General features: G+C 44.5%; 2 protein-coding genes across 3 annotated transcripts in view; both read right to left on the reverse strand.

Moving 5' to 3' along the window:
* The window catches only part of LOC126377543 (uncharacterized), a 394,831-nt gene that overhangs the window by 28,620 nt on the left and 346,938 nt on the right, over positions 1–19,273 (reverse strand). The gene's annotated exons all lie outside the window — the stretch shown is intronic.
* On the reverse strand, positions 1,391–18,944 carry LOC126377541 (stabilizer of axonemal microtubules 1). Its single transcript, XM_050025333.1, has 13 exons — positions 18,867–18,944; positions 14,268–14,421; positions 12,555–12,758; positions 12,159–12,345; positions 9,243–9,385; positions 7,662–7,753; positions 6,423–6,533; positions 6,031–6,127; positions 5,586–5,772; positions 4,868–4,960; positions 3,800–3,912; positions 2,479–2,572; positions 1,391–1,831 (listed from the first exon to the last, which is right to left on the reverse strand). Exons 1-13 carry the CDS (start codon positions 18,872–18,874, stop codon positions 1,749–1,751), a joined length of 1,566 nt encoding a protein of 521 aa, XP_049881290.1. The 5' UTR covers positions 18,875–18,944; the 3' UTR covers positions 1,391–1,748.

Consider the following 19,273-nt stretch of genomic DNA (forward strand, 5'->3'; position numbering starts at 1 on the left):
CTAACCTGAAGATTTGACAGGTCCAGTTTTTTACAGAAGCGACTGCCTGTCTGACCTTCCAACCCGCGAAGGGAAAACCAGCCTAATACAGGTTAGGTCACATACCTCCGAAAATGCATTTTTCGGGAATGTGGGATACCTCACGATGTTTTCCTTCACCGCTGAGCACGTGATAATCATTTATGATCCAAACATGAATTCGACAATCATTGGTTTAGGCCTGTCCTGGATTCGAACCTGCGATTTCAAAGTGAGAGGCAAGCGTTCTACCGACTGGGCTAGCATGGCTTAGAACACCATAATTACTATTTAGAATATCATACGAACCACGGAACTGTTTCACAGGCGAATCAACTGTTCTTGGCAGTACAGCTGCGCTAACCTCTATTGGAAAGTGCACTTTCAACAGTGCGCAGGTAAGTTTACAGTTTTTGTCAATTAATAGAGATTTCTTTGCAAACACCTTGTTATTTTTGTTATCAATATTACATCATAATGTTACACTATCAGCTTAGTTTACCATTATTTACATTACTCAGTAGTTTAAGTAAATGTAACATAGTTTGTTTGAGGTTAACAAAAGCACATTTAATTGTAACTTTTACATGTTCTCCAGTTAATTTTGTGTTCGGTTAGTGTTGTATCATTTTAAATTGTAGGAAACGTAATTTGGACGCGAATACACGGATATTGAAGTATTGACTGACAAACCAATGTCAATTTCAAAATGTTATCGTGAATGTCGTGAAAGAAGACTTTTGTACAGTTCATAGAGTTGTTAATAAAGTGGCCAGTTAAAATGTGATTTTGAAAATGATGTTAACAGACTTCAAAAAAAAAGGAGGTTACCAATTTGACCCGTATGTATGTAATATCGTATATTATGTTAGTCTTTTTTGGGCTTCTAAACACGTGTGCCAAATTTTACAGGTGTATGTATCTTTGTATGCATTGTTGTATGTTTGTCCACGCATTTCTCAGAAACTACAAATCTGTACAGCGCCATCTGTATATTGTTTTCGAAAGAAAACGGAGAAGTCCCTCCTTCTTGTCATTTCATTAATATTTCCTCCACTCCATTTTCTTATTTTTTAAACTCTTTACTAAACGAATTTTTGAATTTATCGTTAGTTCTTTTATCCTTCTCGCTCCAGACAGAAAAGTTGTATTGACAACTAACGCTACAATTCTTTTCAAATAAAAAACCTCTTATTAATAGGTAATTTTATTGCAAAATGTAGAAATAAAGCGAATTTAAAAATACAGATGCTAAAAATTAAGTTAATCCTATCAGATTTGTTAAAGATCTAGCTGTGATACAGTTAAAATCGTTGACAAAACTGACTTATTCTGTAAAGTTGTCTAAATTCTAATAGGATCAGATGCCGACTGCATTGAGATTCTCGGTAAGATATTAGAATCATTTTTAGACCCTTTATGACGTTAGTAGGAAGGTAGGTAGCAATTTAACCCCAACATGTATTACCACAATCTCAAGTTTGGTTACCTACCATAATCATGCAGTCGGCTCTCTGCCTATAAAATAAAACTACACTTATCACAATTTCTATAATCCCTCAAGTAAACGACAATAAAATAACCTTATTAGTAGTACAAGCTAACATAGCTAATTTTGAACTGCTTATCGTTACGGCAGCAAAAATAAGTCGAAAAACTCCCTCGCGAAGACATATGGCGCGCTTTTTCGGGCGCCATCTTGTCGTGACGCGGACGCGTAATGGCGGACGCTAGCTGCAGCAGGCGGCGCGCGGGAAATTACACGTGCAGGGATCTGTCGCTATGCATTGCGCCGGACACACACACGGACAAGCTGGAAAAACGAACCATATTTTAACATCATTTGAAGGGTGGCATGACAGGGGCCTATGGCGGCGCAGTAATAACCCTGACACCAGGGATGCTCAGGTTGATCATCCACCTCACAACCCACACGATAGAAGAATGGCATGGTATTCCACGGCTCAACTGTTATCATAAGTACGATTAGTTCGACATCTTTTAGATCTTTGAACCTGGATCGTAGATCAAAAAAAGACCCTACCCTCATTGTGTTTACGTTTAAATCTATACGATTACGGTGAGTTTACATAAACTCACGCCTATTTTCTTTATACATATGTATAAAGGCCTCCGTGGTCCAGTGGTTTGAGCGTTGGGTTCACGATCCGGAGGTCCCGGGTTCGATTCCCGGTGGGGACATATCACAAAAAAATACTTTGTGGTCAGGACATTACAGGCTGATCACCCTGATTGTCCGAAAGTAAGATGCTCCGTGCTTCGGAAGGCACGTTAAGCCGTTGGTCCCGGTTACTACTTACTGGTGTAAGTTAGTAGTCGTTACATGAGTCATGTCAGGGGCCTTTGGCGGCTCAATAGTAACACTGACACCAGGGTTGATGGGGTTGGTAATCCAGCTCATAATCCACACGATAGAAGGATGTATTTATGTGTGCTTACGTTTGCAGTCTCCGTATTGGCAAGGGTCCATGTATTCTGTGCAGTCCTCGCCGGGAGGCAGGAATGATGAGCGGTATATTGTCGTAGCTTCCAACTGGAAATAATTATGCTTGGTTAATACAACTAATAGGTAAAGAACATTTATTAACACGTACCTACACTGTGTATGAACCACATCATCATCATCATCATCAGCCCATTAACGTTCCCACTGCTGGGGCACGGGCCTTCCCTATGGATGGATAGGGAGATCGGGCCTTAAACCATATGGGCATTAACAGACTGCTAATGCAGCCGGGACCAACGGCTTAACGTGCCTTCCGAAGCACGGAGGAGCTCGAGATGAAAACTTTTTTTGTGGTCACCCATCCAATGACCGGCCTTTGCGAAAGTTGCTTAACTTCAACAATCGCAGACCGAGCGCGTTTACCGCTGCGCCACCGAGCTCCTCATGAACCACATATGAGGCGATAATTTTGAAACTCATACGTGCATGTCCCATATGTGAGGCATTAGGGAAAATGGGAAAATCCGACTGGAGGCTTTTCAGAATTTTTTTTCTTGCCATAGTGTGTACTTGTACTTACATAAATTTCAATGTGTTTATCGAAAAATAATGCACGTGAACGTGTTAACATTAGACCTAAACCATAGAATAAGGAATAATACTACGTATAGAACGGCAACTCGCTGCTCTCGCCAGCGTCTGAGCTAGGTTTAACTCACCCCCCCTCTAACAAAGTTTAGACTTGAATCGTATGGTATTAGACGTCACACACACAGATGCGCGTGTACGATAACGTCAATGTGTGGTGTCTGTGTAAAACGAGGTTGGTTGTATGAAGTGTCCCGGGTGTGCCTAAACATAATTCCCATATAATAAAGAATAATAGGTACTGCGTATAGAACGGCAACTCTCCGCTAAACACCAATTCGTATCGGGCGCAGAGATGAATAAGGCTGAAGCCATTTTTTTGTACCGGATGAGAGCCCTAAGCAGCCATTTGTCCAGCCGAGTAGTTTATGCCATCTGTGGCAAACTTACGTCACGTCAAAAGAAAAAGCAAAGACCATTAGATGCGGGATAAATAGCAAACTGCCATTATGCCTTTGGCGGCTCAGTAATAACTCTGACACCAGGGTTGATGAGGTTGGTATTCCACCTCACAACCCACACGGTAAATAGAAGAAGAAGAATAGCAATGTCTTTACTGAGAACTAGACGGTATATAGGTAGGTATATTAGATATATTGTTCTACTTCTTTAAAAAATAATATGATAGTCTCTCGAAGGTCGTAAAACGTGTAAACGTGGACGTACCTTCTGGCACGGTTTCTGGTACTGTCCCTTGCAAGCCCATGGCGGCTTCTGCGGCGTTGGGGCGCACACTGGCTGGTAAGACATCTTCTGCACTGTCTCGCAGTCCATTTTGGCTGTTAAATAATACATCATTGTGAATAGTTGTTACAATATTATTGCGTATGGCAGACAAAAATAAAATATCCTGCGTGGATCATATATCCAGCTTAAGCTCCCCTAAAGTCTCTGCCGCATCCGTCACACAATGCACTCGAATAGGATAGACATTAGTAGGGGAGCCCCGAAGAGGGCTGTTTGTGGTTGAGTCCTGAAAAGGACTGTCACCTGTGGAATATTATACTGAGTTTATACTCTATGGAACAACACTAATTACATTATCTATGGTTACGATGTAAGCACGGTATTAGGGTGTATCTCTGTTTCGTCCTACTGCTGAGGCCTCCCCTCAATCAACCCGAGAGGTTACGGAGCATACCACCACGTTGCTCTCCGCAGATTGGTGGAGGTGTTTTACGTCAGGACCAACGGCTTAAAGTGCCCTCCAAATCATCTTACTTAGGTATCTGAGCAATCAGGTGATTCAAGCACGCATGTCTTAAAAAAACCCATAAAATTATAATTCAAAAGAGGCCCTATAAATTAGCAGAGAGCTCGGTGTTAGCAAGCTTCCCAAGCGACAGGTTGGGTCATGGGTCACTACGGAGAAGAAAGTCTAGGGCCCTGTGGCGAGGTTTTTCTTGCAGCTTCTTTTCCCCGGCTACGCAGGTTGTGAGAAACTGCAGTAGTTTTAGGCGGATTTAGGCGTTCGTTATGTAAAAATTGACGATTCAAAGTGTAACTATGTTACCTACTGAATAACTATGTTACCTACTGAATAAAGATATTTTTGAATTTGAATTTGAGATAGGTTTTCTGCGACCTGGTGGTTCCCCCTCCCCCAGAGACAAATGTGCTGGATCTGCTCCTGCCGCCACCAGACTGGTCGGTAGTGAGTTTTAATTTAAGGCGCTGTTGGGTGGAAGCTGCGTTGGAGTACAGTCATAAAGTGTATAGTTAAACACTTCTTACCAGCGGGTTTCTCGTAGCATTTGATGGGAGCATAGCTCGGCGGGATCGGATTGCGTCCGGGGTCCAAATAGGACATCCGATTCACAGTGCGATCTGAAACAAATAATAAATGACACTAGTCGTTTCGAAGAAGTCGCTATGGTGAAATAAGAGAGCGTTACCTTCAAGTTATGTGTAAGTTTCTAGCATTTGTGCTAAGAGTTCTAGCAAAGTATAATCATGTGAATTAACTACACCGAAATGACGTGTAGGTAAGTATTTCTTATACGGTGGCAAGAATGTTTATGGATGTAGGAAACTAGGAACTACCACTTAGGTCAGGTCACTGTGATCCATGGTTCACCAGCTTGCTTCTCAGAGGAGCGCTGCCGGTTCGAACCAAGATACTGTAACGGACTTGCATCAATATGTTATTAATAGTCGACGGCGATACGGCTCACCACCTATCGCGTTGATCTAACAGAAAGCTCCGTGAAGTGTGTGTACTGTGTTCATCTTGCGATGGATGTACGTATGTTATAGACATAATGAACGCACATGTCGCCGCGAAATAACCTGTAATTAGGTACCTACCTAAGAGTTGTTTTAAATAAAACTAACACAAAAATATTTACACCTTTTTTACCTTCAAGGGTTCAGGCGTGACGCTATATTATGTCATAGAAAAATAATACGATGAGCTTAAAGTACCAGGAGCACATGAAAAGCAGCGACTTACTTTCAAACGGTTGCTCGACGCCGTGGAACTTGTGTTCCGGCTTGCACGACTCCCTGATTGAGCAGGGCTTCGGCACGTAGTCGTGACGCTGGGTAGTGAGGTTCTGCATAGGACCCTGACCCCACATGTCGTGGTTGCACGGTCGGATCGGCTGCGTCGTGCACACGGGGTTAGGAAGGTACGAGAGCTGGAAAGGAAAATGTTTTTTCAGCCACATTTCGGACATTTCCCTCATTCAGCGCTTATCGGTATCGGCCCACTACGATCGATTAATTCTTTCAATATAATCCTGTCAGACTATGTCCTGAGCAGAGGTTAGAGCCCACCCTCAGGCCGGCCTCAGGTCTTTTGTACCGGCTCAGAGCTCTCAGCGCTCCCCATTTATCTGGTCAAGTAGTTAAAGCGATATGCGGCAAATCTACATTAAGTATCGTAAAAAAAGTACCTTCTGTACGGTGTCGCCCTCCATCTGCGCAGTAGAAGGGACGAGGTTCGGAAGAGGCTTCACAGGCAGCGGTATAGGCGCTGATGCCGGCAGGTAACTACAAACCAAACATGTTTTACCAGAGATAGTTGCAACCCAAAACATGTTTTACCACAGATAGTTGCACCCCAAAACATGTTTTACCACAGATAGCTGCTCTCCAAAGCATGTTTTACCACAGATACCTGCTTTCCAAAGCACTGATGCCGGCAGATAACTACAAACCAAAATATGTTTTATCACAGATAGTTGCAACCCAACACATGTTTTACCACAGATAGTTGCAACCCAAAGCATGTTTTACCACAGATAGCTGCAACATAAAAAATGTGGCCTTTTTAGACCCCCTGTACCTGTTTTTATAGACTGTGCCAGAGTCAAATCTCCTGGACGGTGTGACGGGATTGAAGCACGTGTTCGGGATGATGGCACGCCGACGGCAGTCACTCTTGGCGTCCAAGTAGCTGCAAAGTAACCAGGACAAATGTGAGGAGAATCTCTCGAATCTTTGTCTTCTGCTGCTTTTATCCCCTGTTGGGATGTAGGGTTCGAATAACAGATTTTCACTCCTCGCAATTGACTGGGCGAAATACTGTGGAGGCTGATATTCCACACACGGAAATGGCGATGGATTGGCCATGCCCTTAGAAGACCTACGGAACACCTGTCTCGACGAGTCCTGACGTGGTGTGCGCGTTGAAAACAAAAGGGCTCCCAGAGAGACCTGGCGGTTTACGGTTGACCGAGAATTAAAAACTGTGGGCATATCTCGAATGAATATCTGAATGAAAATGTGGATGCTTTATAAGTTTGATGGCAATGGTGTTGGTGCCGCCAAAGGTTGTGATATCCATAACGGACTTTATCAACCCTGGTTTCAGGGTTACTTTTGAGCCAACAAAGGCCCGTACGGTGCGACTAGGTACATACGATGGAAAATTCCACTTGATATTAACTCAGAATAATGAGCTGATTCATCCCCCTCAGTATTTGTTACGACGTCACTTACACCCTGTACAAGTACATACACGTAGGTAGGGTGTTAGAGTTAGTGACATCGTAACAAATACTGAGGGGGGTGATTCAGATCATGATTCTGAGTCGATATCAAGTGGATTTTCCTGTCGGTAAAATTCATGAAAATAGTGTTTTCTAATTATTTTCAGTTCCACTTGATATCAGCTCAGAATCGTAGTCTGAACCATCCATCAAAGTTTTCGTTAGGATGTTACTAGATTGCGGCCACATTATACGTCCCACTGCTGGGCACAGGCCTCCCCTCAATCAACCGGAGGGGGTATGGAGCATACTCCACCACGCTGCTCCACTGCGGGTTGGTAGAGGTGTTTTTACGGCTAATAGCTGGGACCAACGGCTTAACGTGCCCTCCGAAGCACGGAATCATCTTACTTTTTCGGACAATCAGGTGATTCAAGCCTGAAAAGTCCTTACCAAACAAAGGACAGTCTCACAAAGTGATTTCGACAATGTCCCCATCGGGAATCGAACCCGGACCTCCAGATCGTGAGCCTAACGCTCTAACCACTAGACCACGGAGGCTGTTAACGATGTTACTAATACCCTGTATATACCTCATGCCGTAAGTAGTGTTACACTCCAGACTTTGGCACGGCTTCTGGTATTGTCCCTTACATGCCCACGGCAATGGCTCCTTCGCCTGGATCTGAAGAAAAAATATAAGAAATAGGGAGTTTCTTTGAAGCGAGATGACTGATAAGGTTACAACAGCAACAAAGACTGATCTAAAACTAACGAAAAACACTTTCTTATATCTAAAAAGCACACTGACGTCATAGAAAAACGATAAAATGTTGGGACTTATTTTTTTTTTATGAAAATTCATAAATAAGTTTAATAGAAAATATAAAATGTTTTTCGTTAGTTTTAGATCGGTTTTAATTTAGCAATCAGAATTTCATAATTTATCTTGAACCTAGTACACGACCCAATTGACAACATTTCAAATTTTTAAGCCGTGGTTTTTTTGTGCTATTTCGAAAGTACTTGTTTAAATAGAAGACACGTATTTTTTCTTTTCAAGATTTTTCCACTAGAAGTTACAAAAAATATTTTTTGAAAATTGGATTCTGCCATTGATAGAATGAAGGCAGTATAACGTAATGTACCTTTGCATGCGTATTTAAAACAAGTCGCAAACAAAGTGTCATGTTATGTATGACATTTACTTTTTTTATAATTTTTATGTAAAGGTCTGAACTTATTATGCCTTCCTCTTCTGACCTCGTGGATTTTTCAATATATTTCTATTATTACTGAATTAAAAAATCTGAAAAAATGTGTTTTGTGTAAATCATAGAAATATCTCGAAATGGTTTTCGATTTAAGGCACCTTAGTAAAAATGAAATGTTGTCAATTGTCGATCACGCCGGCGGGGTCGGTATCACCTATTCAACAAAGTTCAACTATAAGTTCAACCAATTGAACTATCTGCACCAAAAATTGCAGTTATTTCGACTCTTCTTCTTCGTGTGGGTTGTGAGGTGGAATACTAACCTCATCAACCCTGGTGACAGGGTTATTATTGAGCCGCCAAAGGCCCTGACATGGCTCATGTAACGACTACGTACATCAGTAAATAGTAATAAAAATAATAATAATTTATTCAGAAAAAGCATTAAGTACTTACTTATAACTATTTTCAAACAACCATCTTCAGACAAAGTATTGGTACTGTTATTAAACATTCTTACATGATTAGCTGTTACTCCTGCACTAGGCTAAAGCCCGTATCGCAGAAGTCACGTTCAAACGTTATCATTATAGTTAGAACATATTGGTGCTAATCCCTGCAGACGCCATCGAGACGAGAAATAGTAACCGGGACCAACGGCTTAACGTGTAAGTTATTTCAACTTTGATACTTTTTTTGTAAAAGTTGAACTCATCATAGAGCCACGCTCTTGTCGATGCAGCATTTTCCATGCTACTTAAGGAAAAATAGGGCAGTGGTTTCCCTCTTGCCTTCCGCCCCGCAGTACTCTGTCTGACGCAAGTGGGGTGGCGCCCATAGTAGTATATTTCAAAGCCATACTAGGACTCCTGTCCTCCACCTCTGAATAGTACTGACAGTTACTGCTGCCCTCTGTCAGGTTCCAGGTTAAAGTTGAACTATCGGGGTTGAAATACGCACCGGGTTAGGCATATAGCTCATCTTATGCGTGGTACACACGTCCATCTTGGCCGCGGGCCGCTCGTAACACCGCTCCGGCGCATACGACTTCGGCAACTCATACTTCTCCGGCGGGAGATACGACAGCTTGTTGATTGTACGGTCTGGGAATATAACAAGACATAACATAACGTAACGTAACATAACATAAATACTTTATTGCACAAACAGGAAAAAATAAAATACAAAACAAATAAGGCGTAGGGATGTGACGACCCCATCGCCCCCTGGTGAATTCATCAGCGAACCTGGTGAATTCAACAGTGCAGTCAGTCTTCGCAGGCCAGCTTGTGCGAGCTGTTGTTGAGTGACGACACCACGGAGCTGAGATCCCCCGAGAGTCGGTCAGGCGCTCCGTCTCCGACTTGCCTTCACTGGCCGGCCGGAGTGGACCCCAGCGGAACCGCAGGACTCTCACCTCTGGCTTGCCTTCATTGGCCGGCCAGAGTGGGGCGTTAGAGCTATACGCTCGCAGGGTGGAAGTGAAAGATGCATAAGTCGCGAGTTGGTGAGGCGGGTAAACCGCCTCGCAGAAAGCGGTGTACACCTCTCGACTCTCTGAGCTGCTCACGACCATGTTGCTGTCTTGCCATCCAGTCGCGTCGGCTAGATAGGTGGCCCATCCAGTGAGTGGCGAATCACCACCTGCTCATTGTATCCATGTTACCAACATTGGTCGAGCAGGCGCCATAGTCCTCCATAGCCCCAGTATCCGGTCCACTAACCCCCAACCCAATAGCCCATTTCCCTTTGTTCCCATAATCTCCAATAGTCTTACACGAACCGGGGATTGTCTTTGGGTGCACTCCCATAGTGCATACAGAGATAATCGCCGGTTGGTGTCACACAACATTTAGATTAAATTGTCTTAAGGGGCCTCTACTTGTTGGCTTCGGCCCCACGCATGCCTTCCAAAAACCCGGGACTCCATAGTCCCGAGATATGGAAATGACAAACATACATAATAATAATATTATTAATAATATTTTATATATTTTTTTTCAAAACAAAAGAGAAATAAAATGAGTACAATAGGCGGCGACATAACAAAGTTCGACTAAACATCTTCTATCGTGTGGGTTGTGAGGTGAATTACCAACCTCATCTACCCTGGCGTCAGGGTTGTTATTGAACCGCCAAAAGCCCTGACATGGCTCATGTAACGACTACATCACATACATCACGTACATCAATAAGTAGTAACCAGGACCAACGGCTTAACGTGCCTTCCGAAGCACGGATCATTTTACTTTTTCGACAATCAGGTGATCAGCCTGTAATGTACTAACCAAACTAGGGATCACAAAGTGATTTTTGTGATTTATCCCCACCGGTATTCGAACCTGGGACCTTCGGATCGGGACCCCAGCGGTCAACCACTGGACCACTGAGGTTGTTAATCGGACTATAACATAACAAGCTCATGACGATAACATAACAAAAGTTTACGACTCGCTTTACCGATCTGTCGTTAGATCATTCACTCACGTGAATGTGTTGAGCCGTATCGCCGTCTATAATGGTTGAGCCAACTATGTTAGTAAAACTGCACTTAAGATACTAACACATTGGTGCAAGTCGGGTACTAGGATTCAAACTGGTGCTCCCCGATTGAGAAGCAAGCCAGTGTACCATAGGACCACAGTACTCTCTTGGGAATTCATTATATGGGAATCCCTCGAGTTTAAACCGGGGAAATCAAATTAAAGTACGTATTATTATTTTTACTTAAGTATTAATGTTTTATTTTAGGTTTAATTTGAACTTAGGACGACAAATCTCGGATCGAGCAACATATTTTAAAATCTCCGGCGTTCCAATTCAAGATAAGTAAGTAAATTAATTTACCATTGTGGTCTAATAATAGCCATAAACGTACATCACTTGTAGTTTGGGAGTAGGGAAATGAAAAATTAAAACAACTTCATTTAATTCTTTTTTTTAGTATAGTATTTAATATGCCACAAACTTTTCAAACGTTACGATTGCAGGGAAGATATCAAAGTGTAACATAATACTCGTATGTATTATTAAATTTTTAGTGGGATGTTTGGCCCGCAAATTTAAGAGGAGTTGATTTCAGGTATATAGGAGCTTTAAGCTTAAGACTCCCGGCGCTTGAATACCAGGCTTTCATAAACTCCAAGAGACTCACTCTAATAAGTATATTATATTTTTTGTGGGATGTTTGGCCGGCTAACTTAGGAGGAGTAGTAATTCGAAAACGGTAATTTCAGGTATATAGGAGCTAAAGTGTCTAAACACACTATACCGAAAGTACGCGACCGAAGATCCGCGGCTGAGTTTACGTTCCGACCATGTTCCGACGTATTCGGGTAATATGACACACCATAAGCGCCGAACTTACACGGCAGAAATTCAGTTGCGTAAACTTGCGTAACTTTGTTCAGTGTCTCTAGCGCTGTCGTGGCGTTGTGCCGTATTATCTACACGGACAGACAGACGGGAAAACAAAGTGATCTTGCGTTGGTTCCGTTATTACTTTTGATGTGCGAAAAACGAAAAATGGACTATTTTACAGTAATAGCAATTGCTGAGGCTTTAGAAGAAGACAAATACAGGAAAGAATATTGGGTGCACCCATTGAATTCGAACCGAACTTCGGTCGCGTAAACTCGCGTATAATGTGTGCTCTACAGACTAAGTTGCCGCTGAACTTACGCCCGACCGAAGTTCGGCTGTACGCTATAACGCAACGTAATTTCGGCATAATGTGTCGTCGTTCATTCAAATATCATTGCTGGCGTAATCGTGCCGAACTTCGGTCGCGTACTTTCGGCATAATGTGTTTAGACACTTAAGCTTAAGACTCCTCGCGCTTGAATACCAGGCGTTCATAAACTCGAAGAGACTCACTCTCAAACGGTTGCTCGACGCAGTGGAACTTCGGCGGAGGCTTGCAACTGGTTCGCAGCACACACGGCTTCGGCACGTAGTCGTGGCGCTGGGTGGTGAGGTTCTGCATCGGCCCTTGACCCCACATGTCGTGGTTGCATGGACGCATCGGCTGCGTCACGCAAACCGGATTGGGCAGGTACGACAGCTGGAGAGCAACCCAATTGTGTAAGGTTTATGACTGCTTGAAGACTGATTTGACTGCGGCAGACTATATCGTGGTTTCTGGACTTGGAGAAGAAGTAGGTACCTATACAGACAGTTCTTGGATGTCGGCAGGGATTTATTGTAGATCTTTGGTCCAATGGCATGAATGATTTTAGTTACGCTAAGTCACGCTAAAAGAAAAGGCGTTACCTTCTGAACAGTGCAGCCCTCCATAGGCTCGCAGCTGGGCACCAGGTTGGGCGGCGGCTTGCGGGGCACCCCGCGCAGGTTGGCACAGCCCTCAGTGGGGAGGTACGACAGCTTGTACGTGGTGCACGACTCCACTGGGGCGGTGGGCTTCATGTAGCACCGCCGCGGCGCGTACGAGTCTGGGATCCTTGGCTGTTTGTAGCACTACAGCAGAAACCAAGAAAATAACAAAACATTTCGTTTACTTACAATAACATAACATACGAACGGCCCCTGTGTCCCAGTGGGAGAGCGTTGGTAGAGCGGCCCAGGGGAAATATCACAAAAAATACTTTGTGATCCCCAGCTTTGCTAGGACATTACAGCGGCTGATCACTGATCGCCCGAAAGTAAGATGATCCGTGCTTCGCAAAGCATTTTAAGCCGTCGGTCCCAGTTACTAAGTACTTACTGATGTAAGTAACTAGTCGTTACATGAGTCATGTCAGGGGCCTTTGGCGGCTCAATAGTAACCCCTGACACCAGGGTTGATGAGGTTGGTAATCCAACTCACAAACCACACGAGAGAAAAATAACATAACATAATAAGCTCACGACTGTATGTACTAACACCATGTCTGCCAACCATTACCCAATGGCTCAAATTAGCTTCAAAACGTTTTTTCGATTCTGCTCCGCACCACCCAAATCCCCTGGTAGTTGCGGCCTCCGAATACATCCCGCTCAGGGACGGTACGGAAAAGTATCGGCGTCCGAAGGACGTAATATACGATCTCGACGACCCGATTACTCTAGCCATAGAGGCGTCCAACCAGCTCGCGACACCAAACACTTCAGAACCCCGATACCGACCTCGCCGGCGTGGTCAACGATTTCCCTCATTCAGCGCTTATCGCTATCGACCCACTCGGGTCGATTAATACTTTCAAATATTCTTCCTCTCAGACGACGCCCTGAGCTGAGGTTCACTTGTTGTTTTAAATTTTGTACTGGGCCCTCAGCGCTCTCCAATTGTCCGGCCAAGTAGTTAATAGCAAATCTACAATAAGTCTCGTCAAAAAAAAGGTGTAAGTAAGTAATAACACCCTATGTACTTATTTCAAGGTGTGATATGTTATCGTAATTTGTATTTGACTCATGATGTAAATACTTTTATCGCTTTGGGCAACTGTAATGATAGTGATGTAATAATAAAGAAATATCAATGGCATAACATAACATAAACAGCCTATATACGATCCACTGCTGGGTACAGCCTCCTCTCTATCAACGGGACGGGGAATGGAGCATACTCCACCACGCTGCTCCAATGCGGGCTGATGGAGGTGTTTTACTAATAGCTGGGACCAACGCCTTAATCCCTCCGAAGCACGGAATCATCTTCCGTTTTCAGACAATCAGGTGATTCGCAAGCTTTTAATATCCTTACCAAACAAAGGACAGTCTCACAAAGTGATTTGGACAATGTCCTATCGGGAATCGAACCCGGATCGAGAGCTTAAAGCTCAAATTACTACACCACGTAGGCTGGCATCACATCACTAATTTAAGAGCCACGCTCTTGTTGGTGTAGCATCCTTCATGCTACTTTTTAGAGAACACTAGAGCAGTGGTTTCCCTTTTGCCTTCTGCCCTGTAAGACGTAGGCTGGCGGAGGACAATAAATGCCAAAGAGAGTGAGAGAAAGAGATAGAGTGTTAAGAACGCACGCACTGGTTTCACGATGCAGGGCTTCCCACAGCAGCACGAGCGGCACCGACACTGGCCGTCGTCTTGCTTGCCGTCGATGGGGTGGATGTCCCGAGGGCCCGACTTGATCCCCGCCGACGGGGCACACGGCGCCGCCGCTGGGCACGGCTCACAACACCTGTCAACATCAGCGTATTTTTTTAAAACATAACAGGCTCGCGTTTGCCACAATCTCACCTGACGGTAAGTGACGATGTATTCTAGGCTGGATCACGCTTGCCTATTCACTCTAGCCTTGAAGACTCCCAGACTATAGCGAGTAGGTAATACAGATGACGGCAGACAGTTCCAGAACTTTGCAGTTCGCATCAGAAAGGAGGAGGCAAAACGCTTAGTGCGGATTGGTGGTATATCCACACCATAAGGATGAAATGCCTGCCGACGTCTAGTTGTCCATAGATGGATGCAGGGGGTGGAATTAACTTGTGAAGTTCCTGCGCACACTCACCGAAGTGTATCCTGTAAAATGACTCATGTAACGACTACATAAACTGCCTATATACGTCCCACTGCTGGGCACAGGCCTCCCCTCAATCAACCGGAGGGGGTATGGAGCATACTCCACCACGCTGCTCCACTGCGGGTTGGTGGAGGTGTTTTTACGGCTAATAGCCGGGACCAACGGCTTAACGTGTCCTCCGAAGCACGGAATCATCTTACTTTTTCGGACAATCAGGTGATTCAAGCCTGAAAAGTCCTTACCAAACAAAGGACAGTCTCACAAAGTGATTACGTGAATGTCCCCATCGGGAATCGAACCCGGACCTCCAGATCGTGAGCCTAACGCTCTAACCACTAGACCACGGAGGCTGTTAGACCACATGTAACGACTACGTAAATACTTACATCAGTAATTAGTAACCGGGACCAACGGCTTAACGTGCTTACCTAAACACTACTTTTGGATAATCAGGTGATTAGCATGCAATGTCCTAACCAAACTATGGATCATAAAACGGAATGGAACGGAACGGAATGGAATGGAACACAAAAAGTGTTATGTCCCCACCGGGATTCGAACAGGGGCCTCCGGATCGTGAGCCCAACGCTCAACCATTGGACCACAAACAAATTCGGGACTAGTAGATCACTTTAACAGCATTACCGAAGTATCTAATGATTTGTTGCTAAAATGCTCCGACAGTCTAGTCAGGCCTCTGTGGTCCAGTGGTTGAGCGTTGGACTCACGATCCGGAGGCCCTAGGTTCGAATCCCGGTGAGGACATATCAAAAAAATCACTTTGTGGTCCCTAGTTTGCTTAGGACATTACAGGCCTGATTGTCCGAAAGTAAGATGACCCGTGCTTCGGAAGGCACGTTAAGCCGTTGGTCCCGGTTACTATTTACTGATGTAAGTGAGTAGTTACACGAGCCATGTCCGGGGCCGTTGGCGGTTTAATCATGACCCTGACACCAGAGTTGATTAGGCTGGTATTCCACGTCACAATTCACACGATAAGAAGAAGTGTAGTCAGGAGGCCGTTTTTGTTAAAATGCTCTTCTAAGGTCAATGACAGACCTCATCAACCCTGGTGTCAGGAATTATTGCACCGCATTATCACGACGACTAAGTATATGGTCTTAAGGCCCAAAGTCCTTTTAAAATCCAAATCCCATTGTGTCTTTTTTTTTTTTTTTTTTTTTTTTTTTTTTTTTTTTTTTTTTTTTTTTTTTTTTTTTTTTTTTTTTTGACGTGACTTATTGTAGGTTTGCCGCAGATGGCATTAACTACTTGGCCGGACAAATGGGGAGCGCTGAAGGCTCTCACCCGGTACAACATTTAAGACAACAGGCCTGAGGGTGCCCAGTTGGGCGCGAACCTCGGCTCAGGGCGTCGTCTGAGAGGAAAAATATTTGAAAGAATTAATCGACCCTAGTGGGTCGATAGCGATAAGCGCTGAATGAGGGAAATCGTCGACCACGCCGGCGGGGTCGGTATCGGGGTCCTGAAGTGTTTGGTGTCGCGAGCTGATTGGCTGCCTCTATGGCTAGGGTAATCGGGTCGTCGGGATCGTATATTACGTCCTTCGGACGCCGATACTTTTCAGTACCGTCCCTAAGCGGGATGTAATCGGAAGCCGCAACTACCAGGGGATTCGGGTGGTGCGGAGCAGAATCGAAAAAACGTTTGGAAGCTAATTTGAGCCATTGGGCAATGGTTGGCAGACCTAGGTCAATGTGCAGATTTTCATTGCGAAGGAACCACGGAGCTCCCGTGGCTTTCCGCATGAAACGATTTTGTATTACCTGTAGACGGTGGATTTGAGAGGGACTCGCATGAGCGAAAACTACCCCTGCATAGGTCATGATCGGACGGATGCAAGTCGTGTAGATTTTCACCTTATTCCTAAGGGACAATTTACTTCGCTTGTTAAGGAGACAATGAAGACGGCCCATTACAAACGCGGCGCGATCGCGCACACGTTTGATATGGGCCTTGAAAGTAAGACGTCTATCTAAGACTACGCCGAGATATTTGACTTGCTCCTCCCAAGGGATCGGCTTGCCAAACATCTTAATGATTTTAAGTTGACGGCGTGACCGTGGCGTGTTATAATAGCCCTTTGAAAAGTACACCGCTGCACTTTTCTCCGGGTTTACCTCGATTCTCCATTTGCGAAACCACTTGCCCAAGGCATTGGCCGCGCGTTGGAGGATTCCGGTCATCATAACTCGACCACGGCACGAAGAATAGATGGCTGTATCATCCGCAAATAAAGCTAATTCGGTATTAGGGGATTTGGGAATGTCACTAGTATACAATGAAAATAGTAAAGGGGAGAGAACGGAGCCTTGTGGGACTCCGGCATGTATAGGGTGCGGTGACGAGAGCGTCCCTTCCACGCGGTAGCGAAAGGTTCGATTTGAGAGGAAGTCTCGTATGATGTGCACGAGACGGTCTGGCACTCCCAGTGAATAAAGCTTGTAGATCAAGCCGTTGTGCCAGACTTTGTCGAACGCTTTCGCCACATCGAAGAAGAGCGCTCCCGTAGCGACAGGTTTTTTTAAGTTTAATCTACTAGAGATATGTTCAACAATACGGTGCACTTGTTGAACGCAGGAGTGTTTGGTTCTAAAACCAAACTGCTCTGGTGGAATAAGACTATTGGATTCGGCGTAGTCCCGTAATCTAGCAAATATGAGCCGCTCATAAACCTTCCCCATGGAATTGAGGAGACTTATGGGGCGGTAACTCGAAGGTTCGTTTTTAGGTTTCCCAGGCTTTGGTATACCAATTACAATTGCTTCTTTCCACTGCTGTGGAAAGACGCAGTTGCTCAAGGCGACGTTGAATATTGCCGTTAGTAAGCAGATGAGGGGAGCACCGAAGTTTTTAAGGACACGATTCGTGATACCGTCTGAGCCAGGGGCTTTTCGGGTATGAAATCTTTTGATAATACCTAGGACCTCTTCCTCAGTTACCTGTGGAAGAGGAGGATCGGTGGGAGGTACAGAAGCCCTACGCTGAACTTCAGAGTTCACCGTCGAGAGGTGCCTACGATCGATAGGGAGAGTGCTGGGCGAGCATTGGGCTTCGAGACTGTCGGCAAGGCATTCGGCTTTTTCGTCATCGTCGAAAGCGGGGGGTTGGTTAGGCCTATTGAGAGGGGGAGTAGGAACAACCGTATCCTTTTGAAGAGACCTAGACAGCTGCCAGATGGCCTGGTGGTGGGGCTCAATGCCGCTCAAAAGATTATCCCACCGATTCTGTCGCATGTCATTAATACGTTTTCTTACAGTATGCTGCAAGAGACGCAAATGACGGCGACATTCCTCGGTGCGATTGGAATCATATGCGCGAGTGGCTGCGTTTTTCTCCGTTAGCAGATCACGGATGTCGGTAGGCAGTTTCCAGCGATGGTCTTCCATCTCCGGAACCTGTTTTGAACTTTCGTTCAAAACCGACCTCACGTGATCCGTGAGGGAGTTAATAGCTGTCGAGGCCTCCTCTAAGGAGGTTATTTCTACTGGGATACTATCTAAGTACACTGAACTGGAAGACTGGAGGCCTTCGGCCACCTTCTCCCAGTCCAGCACTGTCTTAGGGGGTGCTGGATTATCAGGGGCGTCTAAACGGGAGCCTAGTTTTAATATAACAGGTCGGTGGTCGGATTGTAACTCGTGTAGTACTTCTATAGAACATAAACGTAAGTTTATGTTCTTTAGAAGCGCCAAGTCGAGTATTTCTGGTCTGTGGTTCAAGTCAGGGGGATATCTAGTGGGCTGCAATGGTGTTATTATATCATAATAGAGGGGCTCGGCTAGAGTTTCTAATACCCTGCCTCTTGTGTTTGTTGTTAACCCATTGTGTCTGGAAATCCGAGGATATAATTACTTAATCATTTTCGCACAATCAAGTGATCAACCTGTAATGTCGTCACAAAAGATATTTTTGCCCGACTGCCAAAGGGGGTAAGGCTTTTTTAATCATTATTTCCCCACTGGGATTCGACCCTCCAAATCGAGAGCTGGAAGTACTAGGCCGTGGAGATCGTCGGTATCGGTAAGTGAGTATTAGTAGATATTCGTGCAGGTAAGTACTATAATTAAAAAAATACTTACTCGGGCATAATTTAGCTAATCCCCTGGATCTTAGATAATAATGCACCACATAAAAAATAATAAAAATAAAACTAAAACCTAATCTAAAAATTAACTGAAAGGAATTTTATAAAAACATCTCAAAACCGGATCATAGAAAAAGTGACAGATTGTGGAAATTCATTTGTTCCATCGTATATTTGTTTGATACTTCAAGTTGGTTTCATTCTCTGTTTGAATGGTTAGTGAAAAAAATTGTTTGATTACTGAAAAAAGTTTATAAAAAAAATTATTTTGGTTTGAGGACATCCATAGAGCAACACGGACCTCCGCGGGAGGACATCGCAGACCATAGAGCAACACGGACCTCCGCGGGAGGACATCGCAGACCATAGAACAACACGGACCTCCGCGGGAGGACATCGCAG

This window comes from Pectinophora gossypiella, chromosome 23, assembly GCF_024362695.1.
Source record: "Pectinophora gossypiella chromosome 23, ilPecGoss1.1, whole genome shotgun sequence".
Classification (NCBI taxonomy): Eukaryota; Metazoa; Arthropoda; class Insecta; order Lepidoptera; family Gelechiidae; genus Pectinophora; species Pectinophora gossypiella.

Coding starts and splice junctions, on each gene's coding strand:
- LOC126377541 (XM_050025333.1), bottom strand. Junction 9,386..12,158: donor CGTCGAGCAACCGTTTGAGA/GTGAGTCTCTTC, acceptor TTATATTCCCAG/ACCGTACAATCAACAAGCTG. Junction 6,534..7,661: donor AACACTACTTACGGCATGAG/GTATATACAGGG, acceptor GTTACTTTGCAG/CTACTTGGACGCCAAGAGTG.